The 13,797-nt window shown below is 38.9% G+C and overlaps 5 protein-coding genes across 5 annotated transcripts; 2 read left to right on the forward strand and 3 right to left on the reverse strand.

The window, feature by feature from the left end:
- Positions 1–1,183: 1,183 nt before the first annotated feature.
- On the reverse strand, positions 1,184–2,948 carry LOC17894568 (pentatricopeptide repeat-containing protein At1g71060, mitochondrial). Its single transcript, XM_006301511.2, has one exon. It carries the CDS (start codon positions 2,928–2,930, stop codon positions 1,392–1,394), a length of 1,539 nt encoding a protein of 512 aa, XP_006301573.1. The 5' UTR covers positions 2,931–2,948; the 3' UTR covers positions 1,184–1,391.
- Positions 2,949–2,961: 13 nt separating this feature from the next.
- On the reverse strand, positions 2,962–5,456 carry LOC17895442 (beta-glucuronosyltransferase GlcAT14A). The gene is made up of 4 exons (XM_023787084.1): positions 4,506–5,456; positions 4,061–4,136; positions 3,855–3,970; positions 2,962–3,761 (listed from the first exon to the last, which is right to left on the reverse strand). Exons 1-4 carry the CDS (start codon positions 4,984–4,986, stop codon positions 3,247–3,249), a joined length of 1,188 nt encoding a protein of 395 aa, XP_023642852.1. The 5' UTR covers positions 4,987–5,456; the 3' UTR covers positions 2,962–3,246.
- Positions 5,457–5,686: 230 nt separating this feature from the next.
- LOC17895734 (ELL-associated factor 2) lies at positions 5,687–7,763 on the reverse strand. Its single transcript, XM_006302487.2, has 4 exons — positions 7,466–7,763; positions 6,972–7,321; positions 6,804–6,846; positions 5,687–6,327 (listed from the first exon to the last, which is right to left on the reverse strand). Exons 1-4 carry the CDS (start codon positions 7,581–7,583, stop codon positions 5,861–5,863), a joined length of 978 nt encoding a protein of 325 aa, XP_006302549.1. The 5' UTR covers positions 7,584–7,763; the 3' UTR covers positions 5,687–5,860.
- Positions 7,764–9,624: 1,861 nt separating this feature from the next.
- On the forward strand, positions 9,625–11,526 carry LOC17895576 (protein PIN-LIKES 2). The gene is made up of 2 exons (XM_006300409.2): positions 9,625–9,817; positions 9,936–11,526. Exon 2 carries the CDS (start codon positions 9,946–9,948, stop codon positions 11,314–11,316), a length of 1,371 nt encoding a protein of 456 aa, XP_006300471.1. The 5' UTR covers positions 9,625–9,817; positions 9,936–9,945; the 3' UTR covers positions 11,317–11,526.
- A 511-nt stretch (positions 11,527–12,037) lies between these two features.
- On the forward strand, positions 12,038–13,079 carry LOC17894212 (probable ribose-5-phosphate isomerase 1). Its single transcript, XM_006302532.2, has one exon. It carries the CDS (start codon positions 12,095–12,097, stop codon positions 12,896–12,898), a length of 804 nt encoding a protein of 267 aa, XP_006302594.2. The 5' UTR covers positions 12,038–12,094; the 3' UTR covers positions 12,899–13,079.
- Positions 13,080–13,797: the final 718 nt, after the last annotated feature.

Here is a 13,797-nt window from a genome sequence, read left to right on the forward strand (position 1 = left end):
AAACAGTAATTTGAAAGAATAGAGAAAGGAATGTAGCAATATAAAGGGGGCAATGATTCGATGAGCAAAAAATTGGGGTTGTGTGGGGGTCCGATCTTGGGAAGTAGACAACTCAATCATACTATTTTTATGTAGTCTATATAGTTTTGAAATTGTATATAAGTCATAAGCCCCTCCACATCTTTATTTTTTTGTATTAATATAATTTTCTCTTCTTTTAGTTTTGTCTTTATACTTTCCACCCTATTAACTTCGTTGTCATTTTCTTCTCTTACACCCCAATTATCATATTCTTAGACCTCTCTTTATTTATTTTTTTCCTTTTACAAAGTTATATTTTTCTATATTTCTCTTCTAAGATACTCATGTAGCTCTTTTATGTTTGAATTTCCCGGTGAGAGATAGTTTCTAATCCCAAAAATGTATATAGCAAATTTACTTGTACTACTAAGTTAATGTAAATGGTTTACCATTTTACTTAATGTTTATATAAACTTAGTTGTTTTTTTCTTTGTAAAATTAAGGCAATATTATTTTAGGAGCACAAGAGTAATGTGTGTGTCACCACAATTAATCAACTTTGAATTAAAAGTATCCCATTAGTAATTTTCTTATAACAAAAATCAACAATATGGTAAAGAGGGTTGCATTGAAATAGTCAGTGCATGACACACAAAATCTCAAGATTAACAATAAATCGTTAGCTATTATATAGCAAGCAATAGCATTTAGCATTTAGCATAGCCTCACTTTTGAATTACAGGTTTACTAATCAGGGAAACATAAGAAAGTATATGCATGTCCACATCTTCCATTTGTCAAAAAGATATAAAGTAATAACAACTGTTTTAACCATCCACTATTTGTGAAAAGAAAATTTATTATACTCCAATCGATTACTTTGATGTTTGACCCATTCTTAGTAGTTTATTAACATGGACTTGTCATTTGTCATAACTTAATTCATACACCAAAACATCCCATCCTCTGTTAGTGATGAGATGAATACTTTTTTTGCTAAATTTGATGGAGATTTTAACCAAAGAATGCTTTATTGACATGTGTATAGCTTTACAGAGCTAAACCAACGTTGACAATTAACATAGTGCAAACAAACTAGTAAAACGAAGCTACATAATAGAGATATCTAGTACTGTGTTGAACTCCGACGACTTCAAGACTATGAACAACCAACAATCATTTGAACGTACACTGGTTCCTACACCTGTGTCCGTGCACTTTTACTCGGGGAGAAAACAAATATCTAACAGCTTAGATCGCTGAAATTTTGGATAAATCTCATAGATCATAGCGAATCAATAGTCTAAATATAAACCAAAATGTAATACAGGAGACAAACAAGAAGAGAAACCTATCCGTTAATCCCCGTTTCAGCCAACAAGTTGTGTTTTCCTCAGCCTATCCATCTTCACAGCCAACTCCACAACTTTATCTTTACGGCCTTCATCGAGAAGCGTTTGTTTAAGACGGCTAAACATTTGTCCTGGTGGCCTGATACCCACATCCAACATCTCATTGAAATACTCACAAGCTTCGTCTAACTTGTTCTCATGGCACAGAGCTGTGATCAAACTCGAGAACATGTGCATTCCAGGAAGAACACCTTTTCCTTTCATCTCGTCCCAAATTTTGATCGCCATATCCAATCTCTCTTCGTTGCAGAACATCCTCACCATGATCTCATAAGTACCCACTGTCGGTTCACAACTCATCTTCTTATAAACTTCATAGGCCTCTTTTGTGCGCTGCTTTCTAGTCAAATGATGAAGAATTATATCATAAGTTCGAGCATTTGGTCCAACCCCTTTCAATCTCATCTCTTCCACTGTTTTGAATGCGTCTTCCATCCGCTGTGACCAGCAATATGCTCCAACTAGTGCGTTGTAAGTTGGAGCTTCAAGAGGAAACCCGGAACTCTTTGATCTCTCAAAGAATTCAAGAGCCTTATTCAGCTTCCTCTCAGAACCAAGTCCATTGATCAGACTGCAAAAAATGTGAGGACTTGGCTTACAATTCCTCTGTTCCATCTCATTGAAAAATCTAACAGCTTCATCATACTTTTTCGCCTTGCAATGTGCATTGATAATGATACCGTACGTAACAACATCTGGTTCAAAGCCTTCATCTTTCATCTCTCCATAAACCTCATTAACTCTCAAAAGATTCAACTCCTGACCCCAACCTTCAAGTAAAATAGTATACGACTTGATATCAGGCTCAAACCTTTTCTTTTTAATTTTATCGAACACCTTCTGTGCATCCCCAACATTTCTAGATTTGCTCAAAGTATCAAGCATTCGATTGAAATCACTTGATTCCATCTTAAACCCATACTCTTCCATCTTATGAAACGCAGTTATAGCTTCTTTAACCTTCCTAGCTCTAGCGTATCGTCTAGAGATTAGCGCAAACGTGTCTCTGCTCAAAAGCTTCTTTTGTTTCATATCGTCTACTAAACACCAAATGAGTTTGAACTGCTTGATCTTACCTAATGATTCGATCAATGCGTTGTAGCTCGCAGTAGTGTGCTTGAAACCCTTTTGATTCTCTGCCCATTTGAATACAGACAAAGCTAAAAACCCAGCGTTGCTCAGCTTCTTCAGTACTTCTTCTACCAAAGCAGGCGAAAGTTTAACAGAAGCTTCGTTCAGCAAAGTTTCAACATTTGAATCCGTGAATTTGGTCAGAACCTTGCAGATTCTCTCGGCGTCATGTGAAACATCATCAGTAGAAACTTGGGTTTCAACAGAAGGAGCGTGAAATGATTTATAAACTTTCAAGGTTGAAGCTTTATGAATCCATGGAATTGATTCGAGACTCGAGCTCGGGGACGAAGAAGAAGTGATTCTTAACAAGACACGGCGAGAGAGATTCACTCCTGCGAAGTGGAAGAATCGAGAGAAGACCATTGGAGGAAAAAAATGAGATTTTTCCTAACCCTTCAATTAACTAAGAAATAGTCGCATTTGGTCGAGTACCAATATAAAGAGATACAACAGAGTAGTTTATCAAATTTGCGAACAAAAGTTCTCTAGTGGCTTTAACAAAGGAGTTACAAAATCTGGAAAAGAGAAATCTCTTCTCTTCCTCTTCTCCTCGTATAAATACAGTAGCCACTGAGTTCCTGTTGTTGCCCAAAGAATAAACCTTACAGAGACTGAAAACAATGTAATCTCGTGTGGTGTTGTAGTATAATGACTCCAAATTCCAAACCCCATTTTCTCTTCACTTGCATTGGTTCGATTGTGAATTCAAATCATCTAGAAAATTCGTTATTGTTTCGTCTAGCTTCTTAGCTTGAGGTCCAGCTTTGACAATGTTGACTTCATCCCATTCCGAGCAAGGATCTGTCCACCAGCTACTGTGGCTCGAGCACCAAGCTCCAGGAGTGACCCGATACCGCCCACGTTTTAGGATCACTCTATCGACCATGTCGAGCACTGGATCGTCTTTCTTGAACTGCCGGGCAAAAGCTGCTCCGCTTTGAGCCATTTGTTCAAAATCTGAGTCGCTAAGGAAGTGTGGCTCCATTTTTGGCGGACTGTCCCATATCATGTACCGTAAGTCCCCGTTGACTGTTGTGTTACTGAACTCTGGCGCGTTGCAGATCACTGTGTGGAAATAGCATTCTTCAGAGAGAATGACGTTGTTAAAATACATTAGGAGGATTCTTGGTAAATTGTCCCAACCAAAGATGCAGTATTCTAGGAAAGATCTGCTCAGTACAATCCAAGGAGAGCCTGCAGTGATATCACAAACCAGCAACACAATTTGGTTAGAATAAAACTGTATGCATACAAGGGAATTAGCCACAACAAGAATTATTAGCTTGCCTGTAAAGACTTTGAAAGCATCTGGTGTTGGTCGTTTCTCAGTAGCAGTGAAGAGCTGAGTTCTTCTAGCTAAGTAAAGTGCTGGATCAACAACAATAGGCTTGATTCTCTGTGATCTACAGAAAGATCCATTATCATCATCATCCCCACAGAATATACAAGGCAAGATTAAATAAAAAAAATTACTAGAGACCAGCTTTACTTACTCTTTCCATGCAAGGTCACTAGTGTGATCAATAAAATTGACGCTTCTGTTCACCGAGGCAAACACATGGGATAGGTCTGAGAGAGGAAAAAGAGTTCATTACAAATCCAGGTCAGATGAAGACAAAAACAGAAGCAGTGGAGCAATAAAGTTCTAAAGCAGATCAATTTTGCCATAAAGAGATCTGTATCATCAATGAAAGTGATTACATTTCCACTTTATTTCCAGAAAAAAAAAAGTAGATTAATTCTACAGTATATCATGAACACTGCAATCTCAAGGCATTCAGAGACAAATCATAACAAGCTCAAAGATAGGTAAAAACAAAAATCAAGAGTGCAAATAAATCACAATCACACAGCAAAACCAAAGATTCCTACTCCCATTTAAGAAAATTTCTTTTTTGCATTCAGATATAAATAGAAAAAAAATCAAATTAAACATACCATCTTGAGTAATGAGAGGATAATCCAAGGCACTAAGCTCAATGAACCAGTTCCAAGTACGATCAAGCTTAAGAAGAATAGAAACAGCGTGAAGAGTAGCAGCAGTCTTAGAAGCACCATTATCAGACAAACGATCAACTTTGCCCAAAACATCAACATTCCCAAAAGCATTGACAGCAGGAACAGATTTCAAATCAGAGAGAAGAGCTAGCCTCTCAGCATCAGTAGCTTCAGCACCGAGATGGAGAAGATACCGGTTCCTAGGATGATAAACCGCGAGCAATAACCTAAAGATCCGGTCATTATCCCCACGACCACCGGTTATGTAATAAGCAAAAGCAGGTGGGTAATGAGGGCCGTGACGGATTGAAGAAGGGAAAGGTTTAGAAGTGAAAGCAGAGATTGAGTAGAGTAAGAGAAGGAACACTGAGAGGAACACTACAGAGAAGAGAGTGAAAAGCCATTTCTTTTCAGCTCCCATTGTTTGTTTTTTAACTTCCTTCTTCCTTATTTTCACCTTTGAATCTGGCTCCGATTGAGCATATATGCGGATTCACAGATCAAATCTGTCAGAGCTTAGAGCTCATGTATGGATCTTTTATAATAAGGAAGATGAGATCTCGGTGTGAGCAAGTCCGGGGAGAGTGAGATCGAGCATAGATTGGGATCAGACTTGATCAGATCTCAAGAAGATAGCAGAGAGAGACAGAGAGAGTGGGAGAGAGAGAGAGTGAGAATACAGGTTAGGGTTTGAGAGACGACGTAACAAAAAAGATTTGGTCTTTGGAGGCTCTGAAGAAGACAACGATTCTCAGGTACAGATTTCGATCTTCCCCGACTCAGGTCGGTTGGGAAAAACACTTTGGCAAACTTTTAACTCCATTGTTAACAGTAATTGCCATTTTTCCTTCCACCACTCGAACGTCTAGTGCGTCTCTTCCACGCTCCTTAACGAAGATATTAGTTTCCTCTTCACGCGCTTACTAGAGAGAGTGAGAATTCAAGTGAAGAGAGGTGTGTTAGAGTGGTTAACCAGACGAGGAGAGGTGTGTTAGAGTGGTTAACCAGACGAGGTGAGAGATTTGCTTTACTAATTAATTTAATTAAAGAGTAGACAAGGGACAAGGACAGCTTTAATTACAAGATTCTGGATTATAAAAATGGAAAATTGCAACTCCGGAAATAGTAACTGGACCATATCATTTATGTTTTGCTATTTCTGTCGTAGTAAAACATAACTTTTTTACCCTTTTGGATCTTCCAAACCAAATTATTCAGACACTGTGTCTTAAATATGGAAGTATTGTTTGATACAAAAGTTGTTGGAACTGTTGTTGCTGTTGTTGGTTTGTTTGTTACACGGAGTTAACTTCATCTTCATCGTCACTCCCTCCACTTCCACGGCTACTGCTACCGCTGCTACTCTGGCCACCACTGCCGCTTCCGCTGCTTACGCTTTTGCTACGACCATCACTGTCACTCCCGGTGCTGCTATCACTGCTACTGCTTGAGCTTGAGGTTTGAACCTTTTGTTCCTCTCGGTTCACTTGTGCTCTAAGTGCTTCTGCTGCGTTTAGACCCTTTTCTCCTTCACCGCCGCTATCGTCATCCACATCTGCAATCTCTTCTTCCGTGATGCTAAGCTGCTTGCTTAAGTTTTCGGCATATTCTACACCATCAGCATTCTCTTTCTCTGCATTGTCGTTCTCTGGTGTGAATGACCCGAATATTTCAACCAGATCGATCTCGTGATGCTCATCTACATCATCGTTCTTGTCCTCAACTGGTGGTGATATAGCAGATAAGTTTCTCGCAGGTTCAGCTGCAACCACTTTTTGTGTTAGATATAAAACTGCTACAATAGTTGTAACAGTAAAATATGCAAACCCCAGATATAGCATATAGCAATTACTGCTAACAAGTCAGTAGTTTGGTTATGTAAACTTGAATCAAAACTCCAATATTACTGCCTAGACTCCATTGATTATACTGAACCAGACAGTCATAGCAGCAACGAGAACCCACGATCAGGAATGACAGAAAGATCCAACTAATAAAAATTAGTTTATAAGGCGTTGTTCTGGAAGGCAGCTTTAGTTTCTTAAGTATAAGACGTTTCTTACTAGCAACCAAACATATATGCCAAACTAGTTTGTCTTGTTTTAAGACTAAGTTTTGTTCAATTTATGCAGTGTATCCTAGATTCCTATGATCCGGTTCTCATAAAAAATATCTAGCAATTAGAAGGGACTAGAAATGCTAACTCATATGAGAATATTGATGCAACAAACTACTAACCTGAGCTCTCTGACTTCCCAATTTCGATTCTTTCCACCTCAACCTGCAGAAATTACAGAAAATGAAAACTTAAACCAGTAGTAGCATTCAGTAAATCCATAACCTCCACACAATCAAATAGGATCATGGAATGTATAAGATATAAGTAAAAGACAATTGGGAACTCACAGACACATCTGGACGCAAAATTCTATTAACTTGAGGAGATTTAGCAGCACGACCAACAGGAGATAACCGATGCTCGAGAGACACTGCAGGCTGAGAAGCAGCAGCAGATTCACCAGGTGTCCTAAGATGTCGTAGCTGCTTCACAGCACGATGCATCCTCTCCAAACGAAACTTCTCCCCATCAAAAAACAACACCGCATCGTTTTCTTTGTAATCCTCGCTGCTACCTTCAAACGTCACTTTGGGTTTACCAGGTTGGTTATTCTGAAACTCAACTGAAACTCTGTTATCCTTCTTCTTGTGCAGAGTCCCTGACCTCTTCTTATCAATAGAAGCAGGCTTGAATTCATCTGCAAATACAAAATCAATATCAAACCCTTTTCCAATTTTGATTGTAGCTATCTTATGATCATAAGCAATTAACGGGTTTAGGTCGAATCAACCCAAAATTAAGAAAGGGAACACAAAGTACACAACCCAAAATTGGAACTCACATCGCAAAGTGCAGAATTTATGAGATGAATCATCTTTGGCAGAGGAACCCAGGACCAGATCATACCATTGGTCTGTCTTCGGAGCGGTACTGGGCTCATCTCTGGAGTGATTCGACATCTTTGGGGGGACAGAACGATCAACGATTGATCAAGGCGAATCCATCATGAAGAAGACGAAGTTTAAAATCAACGCGACGGAAGGAGATTTCACGGAGGACACAGGACTGTAGCTGCTGCTCACGTAGGGTTTTGCTAATTAGGGCAGAGAAGAAGACGAATCCGGGATCAGAAAATTTCGGATCCGATACCCGCCGGTATATGCTTTTTAATCTTCTTAACCATTTATATACGAACACGTGTAGTATGTCTGCTATTGGATTCCACGTGGACCTGTTTTGTTTCTGGCAACTAATTTTTTAATTCCCACGTCAGTTTATTGTAATTGCAAAAACGATCGATTTCCATATTTTTTAAAAAGAATGAAAAAGGTAAAAACAACAATCGATTTCCATATTGTTTTCGCAGCATAATTGCAAAAAGGAAATTGTGTTAAAAATTGTTTATTAAAAAAATTTAGGAAAGGGAAATCTAGTCCAAAAAAAGGAAAATTTAGATTGTTTCAAAAAGAAAAAGGAAAAAGTTGGAAAAAAAGGAAACGAGAGAATGATTTTCCTTTTTCCGTGTAAGCCCGAACTTATATATACCATACTCTCGCTCACTCATCTCATTCTCTGGTAAATCAAAAACAAGGAAAAGAAAAATTCATCTTTCTTCTTTTGTTATCTCTCTCTCTCGAGTCTCGAACAAGCTAAGCTCCGTTAAGGTCTCTCATGACAAGTGATTGGTCACCGGTCTAGAGACTCATGATGATGAAGATTGAAGCCGACGATCCATCTACGGTAGACATCGATCGAAGTACGTAAGCCTACTACAGTACTACTCACTCTCTCTTGCCTTTTTATTTTATATATTTCATCTCTGACCTAATTTCAAACATCCGAGTTTACACACTGTTAGGTCTTGTTATGGAGATTTAAAAACTAAAATCTAGGGCGATGATGGCGAATGGCGATAGATTGAGGGGAACATCATCGGAGGATTCGTTTGACAGATTTTTAAACATAGCTTCCCCTTTTCCGTAGCCTATTGATTAGTAATTGTGCAGGTTTGACAGATTCGGTACATGGAGTTGGCCGCTAGAGTCTTGCTAGGCCAATAAGAGGTTTTTTTGCTGCATGCACGCCATCAGCTTCATGTGCCACGAATCTGAAAAATCTTTTCTTTTGATACTTCCACGACCTCCCTAAGTGTTTCTTCTGGACTTTTTGTTCTTATTGTTGTCGCTTGGATAGTGTTTCCAAAGATCCACATCAAACTATTTACGATAGATATCAGATTGTAGCCAAAGTAACTACCATAGCAGCTTTCCTGAGGTTAGCTAACTCTCCTCTGGTATATATGCTAGGATGTGTTGCAACTTGCTCCCAGAGCATTAAGTAACATTTTTTTTGGCGGAGAAAGGCTTGACATTATATTGGGAGTCATCTTTCTTCATCATAGCTTTTGCTTTTTCCTTAAGAAATGGATTGACTTGGTCTTGGTTCTGGGCGGAAGATGCAGCCACTTCTACTGTAAATTGGACCTTGAAGTCCATCCAAAGCTCTGATACTATAACATCAAAGACGATAGTGACGCGTTGCTCTGCTCTTCATAACTTTTGCTATGTAGAGCAGTGATATAGTGATTATGAAATTTTTTCCAGGAAAACTTATATCTTGTTGCCTGAAAATAAAATTAGAAATTAATCTTCTTTTCCTTCTTTTGTTAACTGTAATGAAAATTTACAAGCTGATGCCATTTCTGTAGAAATTAATAAAGTTATAAATTAATTCAATGTTCTACATGCAATGAAAATCTACAGAAACGTAAAAAGAAAAACATGTCTAGATAGAGTGATGAATGTGTATTCTTAGAACTTGCAAATCCAATAGGTACCATTAGCCAATATAAAATTTTGTTAACAATACTTTTCTGTATTGGGCTTCATTTTTTTTGTCGTGTGTTGTCGCTAGCCCAATGACCAATCTTTGACTGAAAGACTCGTTATCTCAACCACAGATTATCTTCATCTTCTTGATGTAGTAAATATAAAATTTTCAAATCAAGAGAAAGTTCAAGAAACGAAATTATTGCAATCAATTTTTAAAGCGTGGATTGTGCATCTGTTCTCGCAGTCTTGTCTTCTTCCTCAATGATATGTTCCATGTGAAGCTCCAGGTCCATGTGTTATTCTCTTATAGGATTTAACCCTTCCAAACCATCTTCTTTGATTGTGGTGTAATCAATTTTGTGGTCTGCTTCTATTTCTTGATTCAGATTCGTCATTTCTCAACATTTTATTTGTTTTAGTTTAATCCCCAGTTTGGTCATCTTCTTCTGTGTTTGTTTATTTCAATCGTTGACTTCACAGTGAGATCAAGATGTCAGGATTATCCGGGGGAAATGTTAATTCTAGGGTAGTGGATATACTCAGTGGTGTTGTGCCTTTGATGAAGCTTATCTGTTTAACCTTAATAGGTCTGCTTCTTGCTCATCCCAAGACTCAATTAGTCCCTAGAGCCACGTTTAGGCTATTGAGCAAGCTTGTGTTTGCTTTGTTCTTGCCTTGTTTGATCTTCACTGAGCTTGGAGAAAGCATCACCTTGGATAACATTGTTCGTTGGTGGTTTATACCGGTCAATGTGCTACTCAGCGCGGTCATAGGGTCATTGATAGGTTACGTGGTTGTCCTCATATGTCGACCTCCTCCAGAGTTCACTAGATTTACTATTGTTATGACTGCTTTTGGAAATACTGGGAATCTCCTGTTAGCTATTGTTAGCTCCGTGTGTCACACAAAGAGCAACCCTTTTGGACCGAGTTGCCACTCGAGAGGGGTTTCATATGTCTCGTTTGCGCAATGGGTAGCTGTGATTCTTGTGTATACTGTTGTGTATCACATGATGGAGCCGCCTTTGGAGTATTATGAAGTTGTTGAGGATGAAGGAGTTGAGATAGAGGAGATCCAGGTGGAGAATCATGATATTAGTAGGCCTCTTTTAGTGGAAGCTGAATGGCCAGGGATCGAGGATAAAGAGACAGAACACTGTAAGACCCCTTTCATTGCCAGGGTCTTCAACAGCATATCTAGTGTCTCCCAGGCTTCTTTGCCTGAAGTAGATCTCGTGGGAGACGAGAGTCCGAGCCCGAGGTCTCTTCAGTGCTTAGCTGAGCCAAGAGTAATGAGGAGAATAAGAGTTGTGGCTGAACAGACACCAGTGAAACACATACTCCAACCTCCAACAATCGCATCTCTGTTAGCAATCATTATCGGATCAGTGCCTCAGCTGAAAAATATAGTCTTTGGGTACGATGCTCCACTTTCTTTCATCACAGATAGTTTGAATATAATGGGGAGCGCGATGGTTCCTTCTGTGATGCTTGTACTAGGTGGTATGCTCTCAGAAGGACCAAATGAATCAACTCTTGGGTTACGCACTACGATCGGGATAACTGTTGCAAGACTCCTGGTACTTCCTCTAGTTGGAATAGGGATTGTGCTGTCAGCTGATAAATTTGGCCTCATATCCACAGCAGATCCAATGTTCAAGTTTGTACTTCTTCTGCAGTATTCGACTCCAAGTGCCATTTTACTTGGAGCCATCGCGAGTCTAAGGGGTTATGCGGTTAGAGAAGCCTCGGCGGTTCTATTCTGGCAGCACATCTTCGCACTGTTGTCTCTTACGTTGTACATTGTCATCTTCTTCAAACTCACGGTTGATAAAACTGTCCAAGGTATGCCACCAATCTAAGTAATTAAAAAAAAAAAAAAAAAGACAAAATCCAAAACTTGCTTGTAAAGAATGTGATATTATCAAATACATTGAATCTCATTTTCAATTTTGTGTGTTGGTGAATAAATAGACCAACTTGGAAAAACTCTTTTTATAATTGTGTTTGATCAATTCAATGTTTGAGAAGTTTTGTACGCCAAAAATGGCATGAACGATGCAGTTGCATAATCTTAATTCCTGGCGTTAATAATCTTTTAATCAAAAAGGATCATCGTATTCACATGGTTTTAGTCTTTTAAATGAGAGATATGTAAACACGGAACTGTGACATTTCAAACCAAAGAAATAAAAAGATACGGACCGTCATGATATCCAATGGTGGAGAAAGGCTGCTTTCATGAGAGATGCTCATGGTGGGATTGGAATATGCGTTCACCTTATTGGAAAACGTGTTATTTTCTTGGATTGTGAATCCATTTATTAGTAGCTGTATTATTTTTATCAAGATCCGATTACATATGAGAGTAAGTTTTTTTTGCAAGATAAAAAAAAATTATGCCTCTGATTGGGTAACAACACGAGTCTCATGGTCTAAAATTATACCATGTGTAAAATTTTCAAATACAATTCAGAAATTTAGCCTTATCCTTTTTTAAATACTCTCTAATAAGAAGCGTCGAATACGAATACGAATACGAATACGAATACGAATACGATTCTAATAAGTTTTGAAGTCTTTATAAGAGTCTCTCATACATTTGTGCATTCAAAAATTCACAAACCAAGTCGTGTACAAATGGGTTCAGCGTTCGATCCCCTAGCCATGGCCACTGAGGAACCCGCCGTCGTTAACTCAACGCCTCTTCTCTCTAACCTCACCCAAGAAGAACTCAAGAGAATCGCCGCCTATAAGGCTGTCGAATTCGTCGAATCTGGAATGGTCATTGGTCTCGGCACTGGCTCCACCGCGAAACACGCTGTGGCTCGTATCAGCGAGCTTCTCCGTGAAGGAAAACTCAAGGATATCATCGGAATCCCTACTTCAACCACAACGCATGAGCAAGCGGTTTCACTTGGGATACCGTTGTCCGATCTGGATTCGCACCCAGTCGTAGATCTATCAATCGACGGCGCTGACGAAGTCGATCCGGCTCTCAATCTGGTGAAAGGACGCGGCGGCTCGTTGCTGAGAGAGAAGATGATTGAAGGAGCATCTAAAAAGTTCGTTGTGATTGTTGACGAATCGAAGCTCGTGAAGTATGTCGGAGGAAGCGGACTCGCCGTACCGGTGGAGGTTGTTCCGTTCTGCTGCGATTTCACACGGGGGAAACTGGAGGAGCTTTTCAGAGAAGCTGGATGTAAAGCGAAGCTCAGGATGAAGATTGGATCCAACGGCGGAGATGCGGCGCCGGCTGTTACGGATAATGGGAATTACGTGGTGGATTTGTATCTGGAGAGAGACATGGGAGATTTAGAGGCGGCGAGTAAGGCGATACTGAGGTTTCCCGGAGTGGTGGAGCATGGGATGTTTCTCGGAATGGCGACTACATTGATCGTCGCCGGGAAATTCGGTGTAACCGTCAGGGATAGGTTTGGATAAAAGAGTCATTTTCAAAATAGTTAGGGTTTATGGTTTGATTTTGGATTTTGGATTAAAGAGGGGATGGATTCTCTCTGGTTCTGTAAACCCTTTTCTCCTATTGGCTTAGAAATTTTGACTTATTTTTTCTGTAGAACTTTGACTTTTTGTGGAGTACAACATCTCCCCGGACCTTATGATATTTGACCAAATTGCCTCGAAACTTTTTCATTCTACAGAAAAAAGCCCAGAACTCTTACAAATGAAGAAGTTAGTTATAATGGGCCTTCTGTCATAGAATAATGGGCTTTTGGTTATGAAAATGAATTTCAAGTTTCAACGAATATACAATTTGACAACAATGTCGGCAGCCAGATCTCGTCAACAAAGTCAGATTTTGCTCAAAGTTTTTTTTTTTTTGGGTTCCTTTGCGTATATAGTGGATTTCGTGTAATATTTACTGAAGATTTTAAGAAAGCTAGTTCATATGTCATTGTGGAACAATGTAATATGTAATAGAAGAAACTAATATAGTAAACAAAAACCCTAGATATTCATTCATATTCGTGTAGGTAGACACAAAGATAAGAAAAGAAAATTGAGAAATACACTTTTCAATGTGAAGAATAAATACCACGTTATGGGTTTATTTTGTCATAAAGCAAGAAAGTTGCATACCCTTAATTGTAAAAGAAAGGATTCACACATTTCTTTGGGTCACATGATCCTCTCACATGCTTCCTCTTACGCATATGAAACCATCTTGACTTCTACCAAACAACCAACTCCAATGGCATGCTGATATGAATCACAACCAAACCAATAACAAAATTAATTTAGGATCTTACTTTAGTGTTTTTAAAAAGATAACTTTCCATATATAAGATATACACACTTGTTTTGTTTGTATAGTTAAAGAT

The sequence above is a fragment of the Capsella rubella genome, unplaced genomic scaffold (genome assembly GCF_000375325.1).
Source record: "Capsella rubella cultivar Monte Gargano unplaced genomic scaffold, Caprub1_0 scaffold_2, whole genome shotgun sequence".
Lineage (NCBI taxonomy): Eukaryota > Viridiplantae > Streptophyta > Magnoliopsida > Brassicales > Brassicaceae > Capsella > Capsella rubella.

Bases quoted from the DNA above. Each gene is read 5' to 3' on its own strand.
- LOC17894568 (XM_006301511.2), bottom strand. From the start codon at position 2,930: ATGGTCTTCTCTCGATTCTTCCACTTCGCAGGAGTGAATCTCTCTCGC.
- LOC17895442 (XM_023787084.1), bottom strand. From the start codon at position 4,986: ATGGGAGCTGAAAAGAAATGGCTTTTCACTCTCTTCTCTGTAGTGTTC. The intron at 4,137-4,505 runs GTATGTTTAATT...TTCCTCTCTCAG, and splicing joins TCCTCTCATTACTCAAGATG to ACCTATCCCATGTGTTTGCC. The intron at 3,971-4,060 runs GTAAGTAAAGCT...ATCTTTCTGTAG, and splicing joins AGTGACCTTGCATGGAAAGA to ATCACAGAGAATCAAGCCTA.
- LOC17895734 (XM_006302487.2), bottom strand. From the start codon at position 7,583: ATGTCGAATCACTCCAGAGATGAGCCCAGTACCGCTCCGAAGACAGAC. The intron at 6,847-6,971 runs GTGAGTTCCCAA...TAATTTCTGCAG, and splicing joins TTTTGCGTCCAGATGTGTCT to GTTGAGGTGGAAAGAATCGA. The intron at 6,328-6,803 runs GTTAGTAGTTTG...AAGTGGTTGCAG, and splicing joins TGGGAAGTCAGAGAGCTCAG to CTGAACCTGCGAGAAACTTA.
- LOC17895576 (XM_006300409.2), top strand. From the start codon at position 9,946: ATGTCAGGATTATCCGGGGGAAATGTTAATTCTAGGGTAGTGGATATA.
- LOC17894212 (XM_006302532.2), top strand. From the start codon at position 12,095: ATGGGTTCAGCGTTCGATCCCCTAGCCATGGCCACTGAGGAACCCGCC.